The 24,366-nt window shown below is 39.3% G+C and overlaps 1 protein-coding gene across 2 annotated transcripts in view; it reads right to left on the reverse strand.

Annotated features, from left to right (window-relative positions):
• The window catches only part of qless (decaprenyl diphosphate synthase subunit 1 qless), a 32,491-nt gene extending 8,250 nt beyond the window's left edge, over window positions 1-24,241 (reverse strand). The window contains exons 1-4 of one of the 2 annotated variants that reach the window (XM_018030991.2): window positions 23,920-24,241; window positions 4,250-4,402; window positions 1,795-1,928; window positions 892-1,033 (exon numbers count right to left, since the gene is read on the reverse strand). In XM_018030991.2, coding sequence (XP_017886480.1) covers window positions 892-1,033; window positions 1,795-1,928; window positions 4,250-4,402; window positions 23,920-24,075 — 585 coding nt within the window. In that variant the 5' untranslated portion in view covers window positions 24,076-24,241. Of the gene's footprint in view, window positions 1-891; window positions 1,034-1,794; window positions 1,929-4,249; window positions 4,403-22,629; window positions 22,653-23,919 lie in introns of those variants that run through there. The other variant, XM_018030992.2, reaches the window with a different exon arrangement.
• Between the last annotated feature and the right edge of the window lie 125 nt (window positions 24,242-24,366).

A 24,366-nucleotide genomic window follows, 5' to 3' on the forward strand; every position in this document is an offset into this window, starting at 1 on the left:
ACAAATGCTTCGAATAAAAGTTGTAGATGATACTATTACCTATGAAAAATTTGAAATCACTATAATTTTAGCTTTTTAATAGTAATAGGAATATATAATAACAAAATTCAGCATGTTAGCATTGTTTAAGTATATAGCCTATACATCCTTAAGACGAAACGCGATCGTTAAATTTTTTCGCGGTCTACGAACTTCGCCTTTGAACATTATATTGAGAAATTTAAGTGGGAAAATCGTCGACTTTCCAGCTAACTTCGCTTGCCGCTCGCTGCAACGCAGTTATTCCTACAAATCGATTTTCTCTCTACGATAGCGGAGGTGATTCTACTTTTTGAAATCTCGTTCCCGTCGAATACCGAACGCAATATCGAACGAAGGCCGCCTGTTTCCGGTTCCAGGCCAAGAAAGCGTGCACACGGTCTGGGTACACGGTACGCCAGTGAATCCCATTAGCCTCTTTCCCCTCGGTACTCGGTATTTCAGAGAGAGTTTCAGTTTTCATCGATCAATGCGCGCGTCAGACGAGAAGATATCGAAATTCACGGTGCATCGTGTGAAACGTCCACGTGTCCAGGCGATTGAATAGAAACCGGCAACCGCGATATCTCGGGGGCAATGATGTTTCATTGAAACGTTGGAAAAGAGAAAGAAAAAGAAACGAGACGGTGATTTCACGTTGGGAGACGATCGTCTGGTTCACCTTTCAAGCATTATTTAATAATCATTCTTTACGTTGATATCTCAAGGCACGCCGGTTTCGAACATGCTTAGTCATAGATTTAAAAAAAGATGGATTCATTATGAGTCAGTTAAATTGAGAATTCATCGAACCCTATAGACACTTCTCGATTTGTTCGGACTTCGACCTGTTGGACAATGAACAGGACTTACCTTCTTTTGGCTCCAAACGACATTGATCGAGGGTTTACCACGGCGGAAGTCCGGCTGGTCGATTACGTCGTCGTGGATCAAGGATGCGTTGTGGATCATCTCGGAGATCATCGCCACTTGTCGCTGCGATAACAAGAGACCGCTGAAACGAAATCAACCTTGTTGATCTTTTAGCTCGACTATTCCTCCCGTACCAAAAATCGTGAAGATGAATAAAAGGAAAAAGGAATCGCGTCGACAAACAATCGCGACGCAAAGATAGATTCGATGTATGGATTATAAATAGCGAAATTAAAATCGTTAAGTTTGCTAATATAGATGGGAGATAATGTTGATTAACAAACATTGTGACAAGCGTTTACTCGATGCTTGCATCGTTGAATGATCAAGTAAAGATCAACCGGTTGGTCGTTGATGTTATTCAACGCTTAGCATAATCGTTGACAGGAAATTGTACAGGATTTTGTCACCCGGAGGATCCTCTTTGGTAATCTCGAACCGCGAAGTCACGCTCACTATTACTATTTTACGATTCCTCGTGCATGTGCGAAGCGTACGCTACACTAGTTCTCATTCACGGTACATCTCATTCATATTCATCGCTGGCCGTTACCCACGGCGACAAGTAATTACTTTCAAAGCGATTTATGAATTAGAAAGAGAGACCACGCTGGCATTCTTTCGATGCTTTCTAAACGTAAGAAGGCGAAGCTACTTTTTCTCGCTTCTTGCATAGAATAAACTTATCAATATTTTTTGGTTTCGAAATTCGTAAGTATTTTAATAGGACGCATTTATCAACTAGAGTGAATTTATTCTTGGTATGAAAATGATCTCTTAATTGCTCGGTTTATTGACGGCGAAATTGAAAAGATTCTCAGAGGCGTGCCTCTCCCAACTCACTTTCTTTCCTTGTGATAATTGATAGCTCGTGCCATGAGGATCGCTACCATCGGTCGTACGGCCTTTCCCTTGCCGTCGAAGTAGTACGTCGATATAGTCTGCAGCTCCTTCTGCGTCGTGTTCCTGATGAGTACCTGGAATAATAGCAAACGTAACCTTGACTCCGGCCTTCCTTTCAAAATATAAATATTTATTCACTTTTTAACAAATATAATCGTTGAAACTACAGTTTGTCACAGTTTAAGATTTAGCTCCGCTTTCTTGTACTACTTCATTGCTAAACGCGTATGCTACCGTTTCTTCAGTCAACAACCTGGACTTTTAAATAATTCATTTACCTACACCCACAAAAAGAGACTGTGGTATTCGAATACCTATCAGGCATACCGTTCCAGCTGAAAGGCTCGTACGAATTACTTCACCAACCGATTCAATTATTTCGATTCAACGCAGAGGGAGAGTTACGTATTTAGTTCGATTTTCTACAACAACTTATCAGCGTTTCGCGCATAGGCAATCGATGCCCATAAGACGATGATGATTCGCATACGTGACGATTCGTACGGTTGCAGGTGCGACAGAAGGAAGAGGAACGAATAGCAAAAATGCGAGGACCGTCCGCTTTCAATTCCAACCGTGGCACGCGGCTGAAAGTCCGTTCTGGAATTTGGCCAAAGTCGAAACGAACCTTCGTTAACCGATTATTTCGCAAACTAGCGTAAAACCAGTTCTCCGACGCATGATAAGGAACTAACTCGGTATATTATATTCAGAATGATAAACTAGATTCGTAAAAATTTCATGAACAATATGTGTAATTTATCATCTAATCTAAATATACGACCTTTTACATTGAAAGACAAAGTTGATTTCCATAAAATAAAAGGTTTCAACATCTGTTGCCGATCACCAAATTGAACATTCTGCTGCTGGTTTGAAATTTATGTCTATACTATTAGCCTGAAGAAAGTAGAGCGAAACGAAAAGTCGCATTCTTCTGACGCATCAAATCCAGTGACTGTTCTACACTTAACTACTGAAAAACTGTTTTAACTTTTTCATTCCTCTTAAAACAGCGATTTTTTTAATATTTCACATGTTCATACGTGTGTCTATGTTCTTCCCTTTGAATTTGTGAATTCGTGACACGCATGACGGAATGCTAAGAAATACTGAAAATTGTACAAATAGGGCTGTTCATTTTACAAGAACGTCAATCAGCAGCAATTATCCCGACGGTAATCAACGCGTTAACTATGAAAGAGCGAACACGATGCTAATACGGCTGCAAATGACACGTAATTATGAGAAGGATCGGTGTTATCGCGTTCCACCGGCACGCTAGGCTGTGCCGCGCGAGAAAAAGTGCTTTCTAAACGCGTTTGCACACGCGCATACGCAAATACAATTGTTCCATAGTCTGCCTCCTAGTCGCGTGGCCGTGAGTAAAAGTTCTACTCCCGGACGATGGGTATGTATATGCAGACCGCGAACGCGCGGGTTGCTTTCGCCAGCTCGAGCTCGAAGACGAGGCGCCTCGTGAAAACGGCATTCCTCACTATAAATATTTATAATTACGCGCATTGCTAGACGACTCTAACTAGGCTAGACCAGGCGACCGCTAGTCTCGCATGGCAAACCGCGATTGCAATTCGAATTCCATTAGTTCTAATGAAATTGTAAATCTGTTCTCATTTTGAATATTTAAAAATGTGCCTTCTTTCCTTCTGGATCCTGACGATTTTCTCCGTGCTAAAATGGTCTAACGGAAGTAGTTGCCGATTCGGGACGAAACGGTACCGTGTGCACCGAAAATGGTAACAGGAAATCGATTTCAATGGGTTGTCGGGCTCGCATCGAAAAAGTGAGCTCAGCCAATTTGAGAGCGAAAGGATTGAAGTTCCAGCAAAATCGTCGCCATGTTATCATGCGACAAACCATTAGGAGATCGAGGATCGAGATACAGAAAATAGCTAATCGAAAGCATTCTCAGAATTTGATAACCGAGAGAACTGATCAATTATATAAATATGAATTCCTTTCTTATACTTTCACGATATTCGATAATCTATTTTTTTCTTAATTGCCACAGTTGAGTTTCTTGTTGATTTAATGCAAGTCAGCTAATATTTGTACTGATTACGTGATAGCAATTAAAATTCCTGAGATTCAATTACTGTCTTAAATAGACACGACTTCTCTCGGGTATTTCTACTGAGAAGCGTTTCATGTATGAGTTCCACGTTTTTCCGGGTAAGTAAACTGGTCTGAGAGATACTTACTCACATCATACTATTTCCATTAAAAATTCGGAGCGATAGTTTCGTAAGAACGTAAATGGAATTAAAAGGATACAACAAAGTCGATGAAGGCTGACGAAAGATAGAGATCTCGAAGGATACTGATCGTTAAACTTGGTGGAGATCGTGAATGATTTACAGAAGTTGTTACTGACCTCTCGTACATCTTCGTAGAAACCCTTGAGGTCATCCTCGATAAGTCGGTAAGGATCGACTTGATAATCGTGCACGGATCCTGGCAACTGTGTCTGCATAGAACTCATCATCCTTGCGACGTTCGTCCTGCAGTCTCGTGTGCTCGTTCTACTCTGCAAGGAAAAAGGATGATTCATCGTTAATGGTAAAAGATACGATAAAAAGTCTGAGCATTGTTTGAACAATGTAAAATGAAACTCGTGTACATTTACATAAACTTTAACTGCTATAATAAAATCTAGCAATCACGATAAACATTTTATAACGCAAGATGTAATAATTAAATGATATTCATGGATTCAGTGATAAACTGAAATGAACAGACAATTTCATTAATGAAATAGGACTGCGAGATGACGTACTGCAAAAACAGACTGTGAATTATAGTGATTGAGTTTGGGATCACGTATTGGTCATAAATATCAAACACTGACGCTGTAAATTGTTTAAAATAAGATACACAAGACCGTGCAGTAGCGGTACATTCGATCTGGATGTATTGAGCACATCGCGTGGCGTAGCCGACAGTAGCGTCAGTAGCGCGCGGCTAAGTCTGATCATATATCGTCATTTACTACTTAGAGCGCTGCAGCGCGTTTGATATATTATTGACTCTACTACTTAGGCGGACGGCAATAGAGTAAATAAATCTTTTCATGGTGAAATCAATTAGAGTTGGAAGTGTGAATATTTTGCTTTTAAGAAAAGGTATTTAAGAACAACTGTTATTAAGGTATTTTTTTTTAGAAAATTCTTAATCGTGATTGATTTTTAATGTGACTTGAAATTGACATAATAAGAGACTGACATTTTTATATCGTACTTGAATACAGAAGAATAATTATATTATTGATTTAAATCAATGTACTTCGTTATTTTTTAAAGATCTCATCTTTATAATTATAGCAATTCAAGCAAATGTTTATAATTATAAGATAACGTGACGAGCTCGTAAAGAGGTCGAACTACTATTTCGAAACAGTTTAAAAAATGGAAAATTAGTAAAATAGTACATGTGAATTGTGGAAAGACAATATAAATGCATAATGTATTTAAGTGGTATCTGTCATCTAAGAGATCCCGTCATCATCATGTCTACTGTTTGTATTTCGTGGACACGTAATAGGCTGCCGGTTGTTAAACGTCTCTTTTTCCCATTTCTCGCCATTTTAGCGTTGATGTGCCAGGACGGCATTCTTTCGGTCCGCGATGCCTACTTTCGTCATCGAAACTCGATTCCGATTCACCGACGATTTCTTAGCATTCACCGCGCGCAAGTCGTGGTGACGATACGTTCACTCGACAGTGTCGTCGCACGGTGTTTGCTCGGCGGCAGGCTCGTGAGATCAACCGAGGGATCGGGCGCGTGTCAGGATGCAAGTAAATGGCACTAACGTTGCTTCACAAGTTTGTGTCTTTGCCGGCGGATCAATCGGGGTCACGCCAGGTAAATAATACTGCTGGCTGGCAAAGACACGATGGATCCAAAAGCCGTACATGCAACTATGCACCATCACCGTTAGAAGCTGACCGATATCGCTTTCAAATTATGTTAAATACTCATAATCGTTTCTACCTGTTTTTTGTAGTCGGAAGAAAATTTAGTTCGCATTAACATTCCTTTTGCGCTTTTATTTTCTCACGATCTCATTCTTGTTAGCTACAAATTCAACGAATAACGAAAGAACGTTTAACAAAAAATTCGCTGAAATTGGCAATATGGGACATTCATGGATAACGAGGCATTCCTAAGTAATAAGATCGTTCATTATCAATAATCGCGAACTTGTTATAACGCGGTCACCCATAAAAAATTAGCTTTAAAAAGTATGTAACTATATATCTGTTTCCGCCACCGCGTTACGCTGAGGAACGATTTCCGTTTCACGCATCCACCTTTAGGTCAACCTACAATGAAACGGTCAGTATGTTTATAGGAGGACATGCAACATTGAGCAATGACCGTGTTCGATGTGTGTCCATGCGTGTCATGTGATTTTCATGGCACGGTATCCGCTTATTACATTCTTGGATAACTAGTTTCGTGGCAACAGGCAAGTTCACTACCCCACTTTTACCTCTCGCATATTACTTCGTTACTCAAGGCCAGCGACCAAGAAAATGATAAACCAAACTAACTGATTGAAAAACTCAGCTTCCCGCCTTTTTTGCAATTATTTTTGCGGTATCCTCTCATTTCTTAATTTTACTTATTAAATTACAGACTTTCTTTATATGCTCAGATAAAAGAAGATATAAAATTCATGTCCTCGCGTTCGTAAACATTAAAACATTTCTAATGTTGAATGCGTTGCATGTGTGAGGAATATAAAACTAAAAGAATTCAAGCTATTATAATAATTGCGTGAGTACCCCTCGCGAGCTATTATGACCAGACGAATCACGTATTCGTATTTTAATCAATCGACTTTCACTGTCAGTCCGCCGAATCGTATTCCCCCAAGTTATTTTTTATGGTGATAAATACACGTTGCGGAGTCCCGTACGAAATTACGTATGGTAGAAATTTCGGCACCTGAGAGAGTTCGATAACTCGTCTGAAAGTTGGGCGAGTGAGACCAGAGCTCGAAGAATGTGAAAGTATGTGGAACTGTCCTCCGGCTATCACAACATCTTTGTTCAAGAAATTCGATGTTCAACGAAGAAATACTTTAAACGTGAAATTAGCTAATCCTTTGTATCATTATCTAAAGTAAAATCATTGATTTATAGTAATCGTAGGTCTATCTAAGTTCCCACGCCATATGTTGTTTCGTTTAACGATATACGATTCGAAAAGTGATATAACGTTAGATTTATCATTTAATTATTGCATTGCGCCGTAAATTAAACGGAATTTTTTTATAGGTCATAAAATGTAGATGCGTCCTCGGCATAAAATATTGTAATGAGTCGTGCATGATGCTGCGTAAGTAATCTATGGGAACATGAAGTATGCCATTGAAGAAAATTGTTGGGAAAAAAATACGCATGCAATATTTGTTCTATGAGTCAGTAAATTGGCAGATAAGTTAGTACATATATCTGTCTCGTCTAAATGTACAAATTGCGATCGAAATTTACATTGCAAGACAGCAGTGTCATCCGTGTTAACGAAGATATTTTTGAAAGATTCTGTTAGATCATTGAAAGGAAAAGTCGGTCACAGCGAAGGGTGGTGAAACAGTTATGAAACATCCCCGGGGCGAGACGTGACGCGCGCGACGGTCAACGATCATAATTCTTAAGTCGATGGTAATGAACCCCTCCTCTCCGTCGACCAGAACTTTCTTCGATTCTTTTAATCAAATTCTTGTCGTTCCTAAACGTCCATACTTTCATGTAAATTAGTATACTATTTTAATCCTCCTCGCGTCGCAATCCAGGAATTCCCGGAGCACGTCTGTTACGAACGCTAGAGTATTTCGCAACACCCTAAATTGGTCATCAAATATTTGAACGATACGTTGGACTCCTTCTACGTGAATTAACGAATCTTTTATTATCGTCAATTCGTGTCTTATTAACGTGAAACTAATCGTCCTGCGTAAAATTCCATTTATCTCTCGCAAACCGGAATTTTTAATCTGCAAACTATGACCTTTCACGGCAGAATCTTTCGTTTCGGAAATTCTGTTCAGAACCAGTGCCGAATTCAGAATGTCTGATTCAGTGAAAGTGCTCGGCAAATGTTCTTCCTGTTTCACATACTGTCCGGCTGGACGTAAGTGAGAATAAAGGACGCGCTGATATTGATTTACGGTAAACAAGATCAGATGCTCAACGCGCTAATCGACGACGGTACAAAATAAACACGGGGAATTCTTTGATCCTGTTTCTTATCTCACTACTAGAACTGATGATAGCCGCGTAACGCTGTCAAACGTGTAATACGTCTACCGTACTTATTTAATTACAAACCGGTTCCGTTTACGAGCCAGTTTGCTCTGCTTCACGGCCGTTCAAAGCTGCAACGGTGGCGTGCAATCTTCATGGCATTTCACTGGACGACACATATTATAATTAATTTACAAGTTCGTTTCTATTTAATCATATCCGCCGTTCCGTTCCTTTTTTCTTACCCTATGATTACCGTTAGCCTTGCTCCATAAACAGACGTGGCGCAATCGAAAATAGCGGTTAATATATGAATGTAATTAGCATGTTTAACGTCGAGCAAAACAGTGATTAGAAGAAAATTAAATTTTCTAGAAAAAAAACGAGCCCGATTCTTCACGGCACGGTTGGTTCATCGTTTTGTCAACTAATTTATGCGGTGTAAAAGTCAAGGACTGACCACGTGTTCGGGATTTTGAGAACTGAGGCAAGACACGCCTTAAGTAAACGCGGCTAGAATATATCCACGGTCTCTGTTCGAATCGCTTCCACCGTCGTCTCGTCATTTTTTAATCTAAGACGAATCGCTCAAAAATATGCTAATCTCGAGTGTTATCTAATATTGACGGAATTATATAATTATTATAATTGTAAGTCATCTTTCGGGTAAAACCTGGTTTGCTTGCAAAAAATATTAAATACCCCAACGTCAATATTTGTGAACGGAAAATACGAAGTGTCGCCAAGTGAAAAGCAAGCATCGTCCTTCTGCTTTAACAGAGACCAGATAATCCAATACCTAAAGATACTTTCTCTGAAGTGCAGTTAAATAATATTTTACTCATTTTGTCCTTCCGAATTCTAGTGTCCACGCGTATAAATTATACGTTCAAATTTCTGCTCTTCTCTCGTCATGTTCTATTCGCACTGACTTGAAATGATGCTGCTGCAATTTAGGAATACTATCGATCCATAATAGCGTTAATATTATGCTACACAGGCTCGTTTAACGTTCGTTAATATTCATTGATGTTTCGGGGAAGGAACGAGACTTCAATCGTAATCATCAGCAACGGTGCTTGAAGGAAGGAACATGCACGTCCAACGATGATAATCAAGATAGATTCTTCCCTGACCGATTTATATCGAGATCATCAATTAAAAGACTTTTTAATTTAGAAAGAAAAATCAATTAGATGCGCGTATTAATTTAATACGTAGTTCTATTTCCTGTCTAAGCTTGCAAAATGGAAGAGTAACATTAGCAAATCTAATTCCTCAAGAAATACTGTAACGAATCCATTTTTTACACTCGTGTACTTGAAAAACGTATATAGGCAATTTCTTAATGATTGTTCTTGAAATGAGCTAGAACTTCTTACAACGATGAACCAATGGAGTGCGTATGACGGATGGCGCAAGATTTCATGCCTGATGGAAGTGTTTCTGTCGCAAGACACTTCTCACCGAGTAGCTGTGTGTGCCGATTGAAAGGAATTACAAAAAGTTTGAAGAAAAGTACAAATCACTTAACCTTTTTTACAATAAAAATTACTTTGTACGATACGAAATTGAACGGCGCAGATCTGCTCGTTTCGTGCGTAGTTAATACGTGTCGTAGGATTTTATAGCGCTGTGATAGTAATTTTTTGGTCGAAAATTCAGTCATCCGTGTCTAATAATAAAATAGACAAGAGCTCATTTCCATTAACAGTTTATCGACAACGCCCCACATTGCTTAAGAAATAACTTGAACACCTACACTCAGAAAATAAGATAAGATCTTCATAGCTGGAAAACGCGCAAGCTGCTTTAATCAATCAATAATTACGATTTCATCTTTGACAAAAAGTAATGTGAGTGAAAAATAATTTCTTTCACTGCATAGTAAAGAATGGAACAGGATGCGAAGGAATTAAACGATCTGCTTATATTTTACTTTTTTCAATTCGCTATGTTTTAACTACATACTTAAGAAAAGAAAAGTGGCAATAAAGATTTCGCACTGCAATTTAAATTAATTACGAAAGCAGTTGAATCTATACATAGTTTAACAGGTTGATCAACGCTTATCTGTTACTTTCGATCTCCAAAAATTTCACCCATCACGCAGTAACACGTTCACGAAACGACACCTACTTCTCCGTCTGGACGGTGTGTCCACGCTGCCGGTTACATAATCGAATGATTTTCAGGACGCGCTTATAACCTGTCCGCGTGTAATCGAACAGAAAAACTTGAGGAACTGGGTGGAGCGACCCGGGATCGTCCTAAATCGTATAAAGCCAGTTCAAGCTTTCTGTAAAAGGAGAAAGTGAGATTACCATCGCTGGTATGTTCAACTCCGCGGCATGGGCTGCGTCGAACCGAACGGTTGATCGACAATTGTGCAAACTTTGCCAAGAATAGTCGCCGTACTACGACCGATTCATCCTCGTGGTTAATTTTGGACGATGCGCGCGGACAGACTCTACTTATGAATGAAATGGCCGGATCAGCAGGCCTTTACGTACTCGAGCTGATCTTTTAAATGTTTATATTGTAATTGAGAAACTACAGACTCCCAACTTGTTACAAAGCTTTACGGAGACCACCCATGCAATATGTAACCGTACATAAATATTAATATTAATAAATAGCTCTTTTATGTAATACTCCACCACATATTACACAATAGGAGACCTGCCAGTCTCAAGAGAAATTTACATATGTATGGTTACGTTCTCTTAAAAAATCCGAAGAGAGAAACATGTTTGAAGCAAGTTTTAAATGGTTCCATGAACCTAAGGCTTTAATACTAATTTTTCTCGACTTTTCCTGGTGATCAAACATTAAAAGAAAAAAGCAACGAAGCCTATCCATATGTCTGGGTTTATTTTCAAACCACAACAGAACATTAGCTCCGTTCTATGGTTAAAACACTTTCCCTTACGTTTGTACTAACCGAGTTCGACGCGGGGAAATGATGCTCCAAATCGATGAACGAAATCCACGGAAGGCTTCGCAGTTCACAAATTAATTATTCCCCGTCCGGGCAAAGTAAACGCTAGAAATTAATTATCACCGCGATTGCAATCCCTTTGTCGATGTGCGTCACGTATTTGTACGTATTCCCTTGTACGTGCATGCAAATCCTATCTTTTTCTTTCTCTGTTGCGCGAAAGATGATCGTTGCGACACACGCCGCTTTATCCAGTTTTCAAAGACACGCGCCTAGCGAAACGACTTACCTATTTAGAAGAAATCGCGATTAATCATATAAGATTGCTTCAACTATGTTAAACAGAAATATAAAACGCTAAAAATAGAGGCGTCATTGAATGACGGCTGTCCTCCGTGAGGACGGCTACCTCGCAAAATCATCGACCTAACGAATTAACGTTACCTTTACGGAAACAGACTGCGAATTCTATAAATCCTTGAATACCAGCGTACAACTGCCAATTAATGTCATAACGGACATTTTTATAAATCTTTACTATTAATTTTTTGTTACGGAATCCTAGATACGCAAACGGGTGAGCAACCTTGAATTGTCTGTGTCTGATTGAAACAGGTAATTAACCTCACGCACGAATGATGCTATTTATAGCAGTTTTAACTCACTACGTATAAAAATAGAAAAGCGTAAAGACAAGGAGAAGTTCTGACCACCGATTCCCATAAACTTTCAGACTTTAAGGAATTATGTAAATTGACATTCAATACGGTGGAGTTACATACTTTCTGTTGTAATAGGAAGGTAAACAGATCTAAAGCAAACTTATGTGTAACTTAAAACAGTGCTGTCTATCGATACTCTATAACTACTAACTGTGCAAAACACGTTTTGCATCCCGAGAGGATAACAAGGCCGAAGTTCACTCTCGGCGATGAAGAAGCGACGTTTCTCAAACAAGTTAGCCGGCGATCTTAGATTTCATCGATCGAAGGACGCTTTCACCCTGTCATTAGAATCGGCAAACGTACCTCGCTGCTGGATGCTTGAAAATAAGAAGAAAATATCTGCGGGCTTCAATGAGAGAAGCGATCCGATGTTGCGCAGTCGAAGAAGAGTGTTAAGCCTGTGTGTATCTCGCAGTAACGATTTCAATGATTTATGTTACCTGCATCAAGCTCATTATTTTTTTATCGTTGATACATAAAAGTTCAATCCAGGTAATATAAATCATTTAAATCGTTGCGCTGTAGCATTGATTGCTGATTTTCTGAAGAATGAAATGAATTTCAGCCACGGAGTTTAGTTCAAATTAATGTACGGTGAAAATGAAACCTTTAACGTGGGCTTTGAACGAATCAGCAACCGTGAAAAGAAAGGGAAATTCATTTTTACCGAGCCGAGAAGAGCAAGCACTCTTCGATGCTTGAACCGTGTCGTTACCAAATCTTTAAAATACAAGCAGTCGCGCCTGTTTGCCTAGCAGAAAAACTTTCACTCCTTTGCCGAAGAATGTCGCCGCGAGGAGCGACAGATAAACGTTTCCGAGCAAAAGTGTAAAAATTCCTCTCTCTCACCCTTTTAATTCCGCAGTTACGCAATTAACTAAACATGTAAATTAATCATCTCGTCTTTTTCACACATTCTCCGGTAATTTTAATTATGAATACGGTGAAAGTCATCGAGTAGCAACATCGGCGAGCAGAACTAGGTTTGTCGGCTTTCGAAGGAATCGAAGAGAACAGAGGGACACGAGCGCATCTCGAAATGCAAAACACATATTGCGAATAGCTAGTTACGAAATTGGATAGGATTCCTGCGGCATTCGTACATTCACAAAGATGTGTATCGCCTTGAATTGACGTTACGACCGCGATTAGTTGGCTCGGTGTTCCCGTTTCGATGACTTTTACTCCTGCTTTATCGTCGAAGATAAATGATCTCTCGAGAAATAATACCATTGTAAAGCAGGTGGAGACAAACCAAAGTTTATATATTAAACAATAATAAAAAACCACAAAAGTATTAAAAAATGATAGACCTCCTAGTAAAATCATTTATAAATGGAAGAAGAATAGCTGCAGCTCAGACTGTACCAAACTTCCAAGAAACAGTGGAAAATCAGAAGAAACGTTTCCTATTTCGAATTTAACGACAGCGTAAAGGAGAAAGAGAAAACTGGCAAAGCGCGAGAGTTTGAATTCTAATCTATGAACTGGTCGTCAACGGGAGAACCTGTACGCGTGTCTTCCGACATTGACTTGAACTTCCACGTGGATGACACGACGGAGGTAAGTACATACAAGTTGCACCGATCAACGTGGTCACGGGTTTTCGATACAACGATATCGAATGTCAAGAGGCACGCGGAGTGGGAAAATACACTTTCTCCGAGGGTTCTGGCCGACCCACATTTTGGAATCGCTCGCCGCCACGGTCATGGATGCTGATGACCGGCCGACGAATGCTTCGTATTCGCGCACTCTAAGCGGAATAAATCCGGCCAAGGGAATCAAGGTCACTCTCACGAGATTGCCAGACCGTCTTCATGCATCTGCCAAAGTTCTCTGCACGTGTACTTAAGCTACAGCAATGGATGCTGAATTTATTCCTACAAATTCAATTACCCGTGTACGAATAGATATTTATAATAATAAAAGAAAACATTTTTTTAAAGGAATCAAGTCTATTTCGATCTTTTTTATACTCGTATACGTCAACCTTCCACTAGATACCAAAAGCAGTCTTTATACGATTCTAAAAATATTTGTCCACGTTCTACTTAAAAATACTCACGTCAAAACAAACGAGCGCACGTCTACATACGTACTTTATTATACTATCGTCTCTTGCACAATAAATCATATGCTCGAACCGCGGTTCTTTTTATATCGTCTTTACGCAAAACTCTGAAAAATATTGCAATCTAGCAAACAACTCGTAGAGAAAATTATCGTACAAAGATGCAACCGGGAGATGCGACCAAACAATGACAAAGGATGGGACGCAGATCGATCAGATCTGCAACGGATAACGCCGTAACTTAAAACAATCAAGGTCACTGAGCGTTCGTCGCCAACTTTCCACCAACGTTTTATCGTAGCTGACAATCGTCGTCTACTTTTCTCTCTCGGAATAGGCCGACCAATAAGTGGCACGACGTCGGCGACGAATGAATGGGAACAAAGCGAGCTCGCAGGATCAGCTCGTACGTGCCAGTTGGGCCTCTGCTCGTTTCCCTGGTTATCAAGCAGGATTTCCGACGAGCAACTTTCTCGTTTTACCTGCACCGGAGTCCGCGAGACGTCCTTGCACGAAGTCGATAACCCTTGATTTATGCGACACTTCTTGCGGACATGCAGTGGGCAAAAAGTTCTCCGTCTGCAGTGATTGACTCTGCAGGACGAGCTACAGCAATGCGGGTTTTCATCAGGAACATTTTTCGCTCAACTAGTCGCTCTTTGTGAAAACAAATATTCAAGGGCAACCACATACAGCATGCCTGGGTCCGGAGATCCCCTAACGAACACGTTGTTGCGATCATCTCGAGTTGTAAGAACAAGTTTCAAGAAGAGCAAGAACGGGTTCAGAAAAGGGAAGAATTACACGTGATGCCTGCTAGCTAATTTTAACCACAGCGTTGAAAATACTTCGACTGCTTGGGTACTCCGTACAGAGAAATTTCGACACGTTCACAAGGAAAGTGAAACACGAACGTTAAACCAAAGGGGGCCACAGGTGTCTCATTCACCGAAAGGGCTAGCGTTCTTGACCCACATATTCGTACGGAACTTAAAGGTCTTTGACCACCGCAAGTAGATTAGACTTGTTCAAATGATAAGCGTCGCCGATGACGAGGAGCGACAGGACAGACACTTGTTTGATAAATGTTACAATCTAACTTCACAAGATCTAACTTCTAACAAGATAACAAGTACATTTGACGATGTTCAATATGACATTAATGTATATAATTTAATTAAAAATCGATCAAGTATTTCTGTGCATATAAACGGTACGTTTGGCGAGAAGCAATGAAACAGGTTCAAAGAAAGTTTGCTACTCCGAGAGGGGAGGAAGATGTACGACTTCGAACGTTTAAGAAGAATCCGAGGAGAGTAGCTATGAAATCTTTTTACTACATACTAGTTTTATTACACAAAAACTAAAAAATTAGTCAAATTAATATTAGATTAGCTAAATTACTATGATTTAATACTGCTTTGTCCCTGCACGTTCACTAAACGTCTACGACAATTTATAGGTTGTAAATCAATCATGTTTATAATATGTATAGATAAAATAAATATATATAGACAATTAATATCATGTCAATGTCTTGTATACTAACAATTTTGTTACTCTTAAATTATTTCTATAAATAATCGTTAGACAACCATAATTGCTTCAATAGAATCTTGATCTAATCGGCAATAGAGTCATAATTGACACCGTTAAGAAAGATATCAACTGAAATCGAGAAGAAAATAAAACCTCTATCAGATATTTTCATAATCTGCTATCAATACGTCTACGCAATTCTGAGATTACACGCAACGAAAACAAGATTTATCTAAAGAACTAATCATAAGATGAAGAAAAAAGCTGACCAGCTCACAGATGTCTGATCTTTGTCAGATTCTACTACTTCTTCGATACGTACCATTAGCTGGCGGACATTCGCAAAGTGCTTTCATAGTAGCTTATACGTCATTATGGGAAAGTGGCGTACGTGCCGAAAGGAACACGTATCACCGCATGCTCATGATTATGGCTGCGTCGACCTTGGCCTATCAAAAATCCCCTTTCACGTACAAAATGAAAGAGGAAACCGACAGGAAACGAAAACGTACGTCACCAAATCGTCATCGCGTCGTAACAGGAACCTCCTTCGTAAAAATTTAAATTTAAATTGAAGACTGGAATTTATGTCGTATAAAAATAGTATCGTTCTCAGGCATTAAACTAGCACCTAACTGTTCTCTGTTTTATTCCTACGGAACTTCTGCGAGAAAAAAAAAACAACAATTTTTATGAAGAATGCGGTTTTCATCGATTTTTTTAGCATTTGACGTATCACGACTTCATCAGATTTCGAAAGAACGAGGACAAGCGTCTGGTCATACTAATTCCAACACATACATAAATCTTTTATGTCGTGCGTGTGCTACGCAGCATCATCGAACTGCAAATATTCTCACAGTGATTTGCACGCCCCTTCCAAACGCCAACACCAAAAACGAGCATGCCACCAAATATTGAGTGAAAGCGATCAGCACAAGCACGTTTGAAAACTTTATTATCTTTCGTTCGTCACTCCTCGAAGAAAGGAACCAATCATTTCAAAACCATCAACGTTGTTTTAAACAAGAGCATAAAAAATTAGAAAACTCATAAAAGAAATTACTGACATGGGACTTTTACCATGACTGATATATCTTTTATTTATCACTTCTCTCGACGTAAGGGATTGACAAAAAAAAAAGTCAGCAACATCTTAAACTGCCAGTGCTAAAACTCGGAGAAGAGACAGTCGCAGAAGGCGTGCTGTTAGATATCACGGGCTTGTGTACGTAGCACGTAATCACGTTCAACTTTTACCGTGATTCGCATTTGGGTATCGAGGGCACCTGCATGCCGTTCGCGCGTTGGAGAAACCGCTCGTTCCGTTGTGCCGAGGGAAGGATGAAGCGCTACTTGCGTGCAACGATTGCACCGTTCGTCCGCCTCGCAAAATACCGGCGACCGAACGGAATTTCTTTCTAATCGGAAGACGTGCCGTCGCCCTATTTTCAATATGGACATCGATTAACCTGATTACATGACTGCGTTGAATAATTATCCATGACGTGGCGATACCGCGTCGTAGTTAGACGTTCATAATAAAATCGTCCGTCATTATCCGTTATTTCAATTTTAAATCAACGTCTGGAATCCTGTCGTATCTCTTGGACGAATCAGTGCAACGGCCGACTGATGGAAATTCATTCATTCGGTTGCAGACCATCGCACGATCTCGGAAATCGAATGAGCTGATACCGACAAGAATAAAACCGCGAGACAAGATCTTTCGATGCCGATCGCCACGGGAACTTGCACCCCCACTTCCCCGAAAAGAATATATTCCTGGACATAGCGCATGAATTCACGGCGCAGGACGTGACAGAGAACTCCTTCGGACCTTGGCGATCGAGCCATCGTTCGACTACGAATGAGCCTTTACGTACGATCGCATATGCGCGATGCGACGTCTCCTTCAACGCCTCCAGGATAACTTGTCGCGCAGACCATTCCGCGGATTTGCATTTCAAAAAATGCGGAAGAGAAAATGCGCGGGAAGCCCGGCGCGTGGATATCAAGGACGAATCTAATCTGTTCCCACCCTCATTCCCCTTTTTCATCAGGCTACGATGCACAACCCTAAGCGACGATAAATTAGAAAGGCAAACACGGAACCCTGAATCTCGATACGCTATGTGATTCCCGATTTAGTTCACGGTTAGAAGTTTTCAATTATAAAGCAAATATACAATTCTAATGAAAGCCTGATTATTCTTTATTAAATCGCACATCGGATGTTTTAATTGACGTACGCTCATCAATTCTGATCTATTCTCGGTAGAGCGCAGTTGGAAATAAAGATTAGATTAGAAATAAATTTCAATCCATGTTTGTGTGTATTATCATTGACGTTGAAAAAGGATCAAGAATTATCAGTGAAGAATTCGTTTTTTTTAATCTATACCTGAACCTCGCCTGAATAAAACGAATGTATAAGAAACTTTGCCCGACTAACAAAATTCTCAGGTATTCTACATCCCAAAAAGACGTAATAAAAGGATTTTTGAGATTTATGGATCTAAAATTAAATTGAAACACACGACTTGCATGTATATCATACAATCGCTGGTAGACGATCTCAGCATCCTTTTGTTAAAAATATAGCCAACTTTCATAACTCATCGTAAATTGCACGCGTATCATTGATAGATAAAAGAAAAACGTATGCAAAGTACCGGAGAACTGCATTATATCCGCGTTCTCCAAAAATAATGCCTCTTTTAGAAATTTCATTTGCGTATATTTTTAGTATGGTACATTTTTAGCAAGTTCACTATGAACTTGGATTTTTATTCAATCCTTATCTTCGAATAAGGTGCATCAACCGCCAAACGACGGCAAAGCAAAACCAAAAAATTTATCAAGAAGGCTAATCAGGCAACGATTAAAAATAGCGATTACAAATGATTGTAGCGTAGATACTCGATTGCACGTCATTGAATGAATATCGTCGCCGATGCGCTAACAGCATACAAGTTGCATTTCGTCACTACTAAGTTTTAAAGAATGGGATTGATTAGCCGACGCCGTCCGTAATCCCGACACGATTGCGCTATTACTATCCCGTTATGTCCCAGAAATAATAGGAAGCGAGATGAGTGCCGAATTTCAGCTTGTAAATCGATTGCGTAATGACCGAATGAATGACCGGGCGTTCCGTTTAAAAAAAAATTAACAATTCGCGAACCTCTGCCCTCGACGTTAAAATTATTCTCATGTCCATGGACAGCAAAATTTTTTTCGACTGAAAGTAGCGGGAATTTTTTGACACTTCCCAGAATTGATATTCTTGGCGACGGTCGTTAGCATAGAATCCAAGGAGTCTAAAAAAAGATACGTCTATACAAATATGCAAATGAACCTATAAATTAGACAACTTTCTTTGAAAAACGTCTGAGAGCGTTTAATCACCATACGATATTAATGATTCAGATGTAAGTATACATTCGAAATCAATTTTACTATTATCATTGTTACCATAAATATATTATTTCACTTAAAAATCGTAATGCAATGATAAATCAGCACGTGAACTGCACACATAAATAATTTTTTCAAACTGCGCGAGCATGCCCCAGCTTCCGAGAAACGATTTCGCAAATACTTTATTGTTCTATCCAACAGCGTTACGTTAATACGCGTTATCCGATTTTTAAAAAGCGAAAAGAAAAATGCTACAAGCGCAGCAGTGCGAGAATAATAATGCAGCTGATCCGTAGGAACGCAGCCGCATCATCGGCGACGACATTATGCAGATATCGTGTGGTTAATCGCTTCACGGGGAATAGACAATATCTTGCAATCTATTAATCGCCCGATTGATATGCCAAGCTTACGAGCGAAACCTGTCGGTTTCAATTCTCGAGCCGCGACGCTCGCGTCAAATTCAGAGCCACCGTATACTCATTCATGCAAGAAACGTCCCAATTGACGCACTCCGGGAGCCGCGGATGATTCACAAACGCTCCCTGAATGGAGATCTTACCACGATCTCTTTGAACACGGTATCTGACTATAATTGATTTGCAGATTCATTTTCCCGACAACTCTATTATTTTTTTATCCACTATTGTTAAAGTAAAAATAACTCTATTATTGTAATAATTAATCAAATCAATTTAATTTGCAATCGTTCATTCATTTTCATTTCGTAGCCTCAGATAATAAGAATATAAATTCTAATTTATTATTAATTTGCATCAGCATTTTTCTAGCACACTTGAAATATATGCGTATAACGAGAAGAAAAAGGAATAACAATTTACATCTATGCCGATGTATCTACGAATCAATGAATTACGAATCTACGCTATATAACGAAACATGTGATGAAACTGTAGAAAACCTTCAAAAAGGATCACGATCGCTTTGTAACCGAGAGATTCTTAAGCGATTACATAGAGCGTTTATACTGGTTTCCCGCGATGCGAACAGGTGTGCCACGTTCTCCTTCGCATCGCGGCCGTTCTCTTCAATCATATCTCTAGCTAGAGGCAGACCTTAAAGCTTACGTTCCTGTAAATTACTTGCGTCGCGATAATGACGAACCGCAGGAAATCGTATCCGCAAACATTTCTCCCGCGACCTCGTTCGCCAATTATCTTACATTGTTACCTCGCTTAATCAGAGTTTCATTAAGCGGAGACCTTTGCCGTTTCTCAAACTACAAGTAATTTCAGCATATGTAACGCGTTACGGATGAGAAGTACGCGTTAAACATGCGTAACGTCTTTATGAGTGCGAAGCAATATAGAATATATTAATGATCATAAAACGATGCGACAAGGACTTTCTGCTACATTCTATTTATTGTAGATTCTATGCACGGTAAGAGTCGACGATTGTAAATATAATTAACTATGATGTGATCCTGTAGCTGAATTTAATTTGTCTAATGATAACGGGAAATGTATTAATTAAATGATGATTGGAACTTGCTTTTAATTATGATACTTCCTTATAGATATTATCATTGATATTATTTGTAGGAATCTAGCACTATCTTAATGACCTGTTCGGATTGGAGTTACCTTTCAGGAAACTTCATAGAGGAATCGCGACCGGTGCTCGGGAAAGGAGCACAGATAACGCGTACCTCCACGAATGACCTAGTATCGTACGAGTCTGTTACCTAAGCAGTCATCATAGACATCAACCGAGCTACTAGACCAGACGGTGTGGACGTTGATCTCGGCTGTACCGCTTCTGTTCTCACGCAAAAACAAGAAGCGAGAGGTCTGTTAAACGGTAGACCAAGAGCCACCAGATCTGGACCGAAATCGATGACTTAGATTTTATAGTTTTTACCGCTGTGTGTACACATTGTATTTTGTCAGATTGTGAATTTCACGCTTCGCGACGATTGAATTATGCAACGACGATGACGTGAGAAAATAATTTGTTGGTAAAATAAAAAAATCTATTCAAAGTAAGAAAAGAATTTCTCACAAGAAAAAAAGAAGTTATTTATAAGGTAGATAAAAAGATTGATACTGCTCGTATCGTCATTCAGATCAATTAATATTTAACTGATCTGAATGAGACCGAGGTTACGAATGAGACCAATCGTTTCTCGATTCGATCGCTTCCTCAATTTATGTAACTGTATGTAATTTAAGTGAAAGAATTATTCTACCGGTCAGCTGGCGCGGGAGCGCACAGAATCATATTTCTCGCGAAAGCTATTTCCTTTCGCCCGATACACAGATCCGTCGTTACCGCGAATTATCTATCCACGCTCAACTAGGCATTTGTGACGAAGTTCGAAATCTCCCTGAACAACGCAGTAACGATCCTTTTGCAGCTAAGGTTCGCGTTAGGTTCACTCACTCAGTTCGCCAGTGCCGCAACATCCCTATTTGCGAAATCATTTTGTGCTTAATGAGCGTCGCTCGTTTCGGTCACCGCAATGCCGAAGCATTAACATCGTAACATTATTTTATCCAAAATTACACTGCTAATTTCTACCCTGATTTTTTTCATCAACTAAGACAAGGATACAGTGGTCAAACTTGATAGATCGCTCGTAAAAAATGATTCTAATATCACCGATCGGATGATTGACTCCTTGTTACCATTGATAGTTCGACGTACGGCAATTAATCTTTATTGAGCAACAACTTCATTTACTGAACGCGCTCCCATCGAGGAGTGTTCGTATCGTTCTAGAAAATCCATGCTCCGCTTAACACCCACGGCGAACGTGCTCTGTTAATTTCAGTGAAGGCACGAAATATTTCCCGCCTCCGACAACGCGAAATGGATCGAGAAAATTGGATCAGACCGGTTTTCCTACATCACAACGATTCTATCTCGTTATTTAAATAGACACCTTGCAGCAATGTCGAGTAATTGTAACGTTTCGCATTAAGTGTCCGGTCAACGATTCCAATACGTTTCACAATAAAATGACCACACATTTAAAGACAGAATGTGTGCACAAGGGATAAAAATTAATACTACGTGAAAATTGTGAAGAAACATAAAAGTAACCAAAGGTTAATGTGTGCACGAGTATGAAGAACTAAGTAAATGTCATGAGTAAGTTGGTTACTCTTGGTGGATACTAAGGATAATGTAACTGCAATCGAAGGGAGTATACAGAACAATAAGATGTAATTCACATGGCCTTGAATAAGTTTCTTCAACTATACTACCTTCGTATCATTATTTAAAAGACTTCTAAGATTATACTAAAATATCTATATATTTTAATAAGTCGTCTACTTGAAAATGTTTTAAAAGCCAAGGTAGATTTCTACGTTAATATATTGCCTGGCTCATCGAATGCAGTGCGCAGTAATTTAACAACAACCGCATTGTAAAACTATTCATGCATTCCTATGCGTATATACACACGTGCAACGTCCACCAGAGTGGAATGTCAAAAGCACAGACCGCGTGCGTCAATGAAGGAAATCTCTCTTATTGTACGCAGGATATGGAGAGTGACGACGATTGGGAAATAGGATTTGCAAATCGAACCGATGTTAATGACCTCACATTTGCATTAATGAAATTTAACCTCATAACTTGTAACTAACGAGTCTGTCGAGAATATGGTAGATCTTATACTACGAGAAATATCTTTTCCTATAGCAAGTGGGAACAGGCGTTTATACACACAACGAAGAACTGAACAAGCCGAGAAAGTCCAGAGCGTGGATTCTACGAGTTTAACCATGCTCGAAGAAGGATATCTCACGGGCCAGTTAGCCTACTTACGAAGAGCGAGACTCGAAATTCGACTCCTCGTCATCGCGACCGGTTCCTACTCATTTTCACGGTATTGACCGCCGGCGGTTCACGAAATAGAAGAAAAAATTATTGATTCACCCTGTCCGATGGTCAGCGTTTACCTAAGAATTGCGTAATAAACACGAACGATTAGCCGTGGTCGATGTGCCGAACTCGCGTCTTCAACTTGTGAGCTTCGATTGAAAGAGATTTCAAAATCCAGCCTCCGTGTCACTTTCGAGTAGAGAAAGTCGTGCAATTCATTTTGCTATTCGCAAGATTTATGGAAAACTTTCGTTAGAAATTCCTATGGAGCCCAGAGGTCGACTACATAAAAAAATTAGCATCTTAATAGAAGATGCACTTCTCCATCTTTTAGACATCTATTAATTAGAAATATTTTGTTCTTGTTTCGTTCTCATTTTCTATGCTACGTATTCTGCAAAATGTGAAGAATAAAATTCAAATTTGCTCTCGCGCATGCGTTTCATTATCAAGCGCCGCTGGTTTAGTCAATATACAGTTTAAATAACATTGGAAAGGAAGTTAATAGGCGCAGTAGGGAACTCGATAAATTACAATTCAGAACATGATTTTTTATAACGTTTTTGTGTAAGGTAATTAATCTTTCTAACATATCGTGATTTTAACTCGGAGTATGGCTGACTAACATCAGTAGCAGACGGCAGCTAAGTCGTCTGCTAGGAACAGCTGACAGCTCTACCGGATAAAAACGTGGTTTCACGAATTTCGTTTGCGATATTAAACATGTTTCACTTTCAGTTTTATAAATTTAACATTTGTAATATACAAATACAAATGAAAATATACAAACCACTTACTATATTTTCGTATCACAGACTTAAATTTTTCATCGAAGAAACACGATTTACCGACACATTTTACTAGACATTATGTAATTTACGTAATCCACAGGACTTGCAATTTCGTACGTTTTATTATTGCTCACACATATTTAAATTTCTAGCTATTAACTACGTGCATGAATAAACATAGTAATGTAAAAAATATCGAGTATAACACTGTCAAACAGTATTTATAGTCCAATAGGAAAGTAGGTTAGGTCGATAATCACGATGAAATTACACGCGATATTTAACTAAAAATGAATGAAACGGACAGATCTTTCACATGGATTAAAGAATACTAACGCTGTTATTATTAACGCAGATGATTTGAAAACGTATTGCAGTCATATAATTCTAATAATGATTTCTCTTGTATGGTAACAGTATCATGAAGTAAAATTTAACATACCTGACAATGTTGAACTAAAGTACTTGTCGGATGTTCGATTCTGGGTCGTGACTTGACACATGTCGTGGAAACTTTCCTTCGTAATTGGGCGAAATGTCCAAACTGGCACAATTTCTCTGCACGAGCACAGAGCCTACTCGACCCTATACACGCCATAGCGAAAACTGTAGTGAGCCGAATCACACGACTCGTAAAGACTTTCGAGTTCCACCAGTCCCCACCGAGAGTACAAAATCAGTTCCCCACTCACTTTTCCCTTTCCCTTTCCCACTCGTAAATACACCTGCACGCGGCATTAATCGAAAAGGTATTAAAAATTAGGCGAGATTTAAACTGTGTTGACAGGCATCTCGCACAAATATATTAAATTGATCTATTAGCGACCTCTGAAAAATATCGAGCACGTTGTCTTTTTCGTTAAATTCTTATATAGATTAATTTGTCATC

This window comes from Ceratina calcarata, unplaced genomic scaffold, assembly GCF_001652005.2.
Source record: "Ceratina calcarata isolate Rehan_Ccalc_2016 unplaced genomic scaffold, ASM165200v1 scaffold54, whole genome shotgun sequence".
NCBI classification, from domain to species: domain Eukaryota; kingdom Metazoa; phylum Arthropoda; class Insecta; order Hymenoptera; family Apidae; genus Ceratina; species Ceratina calcarata.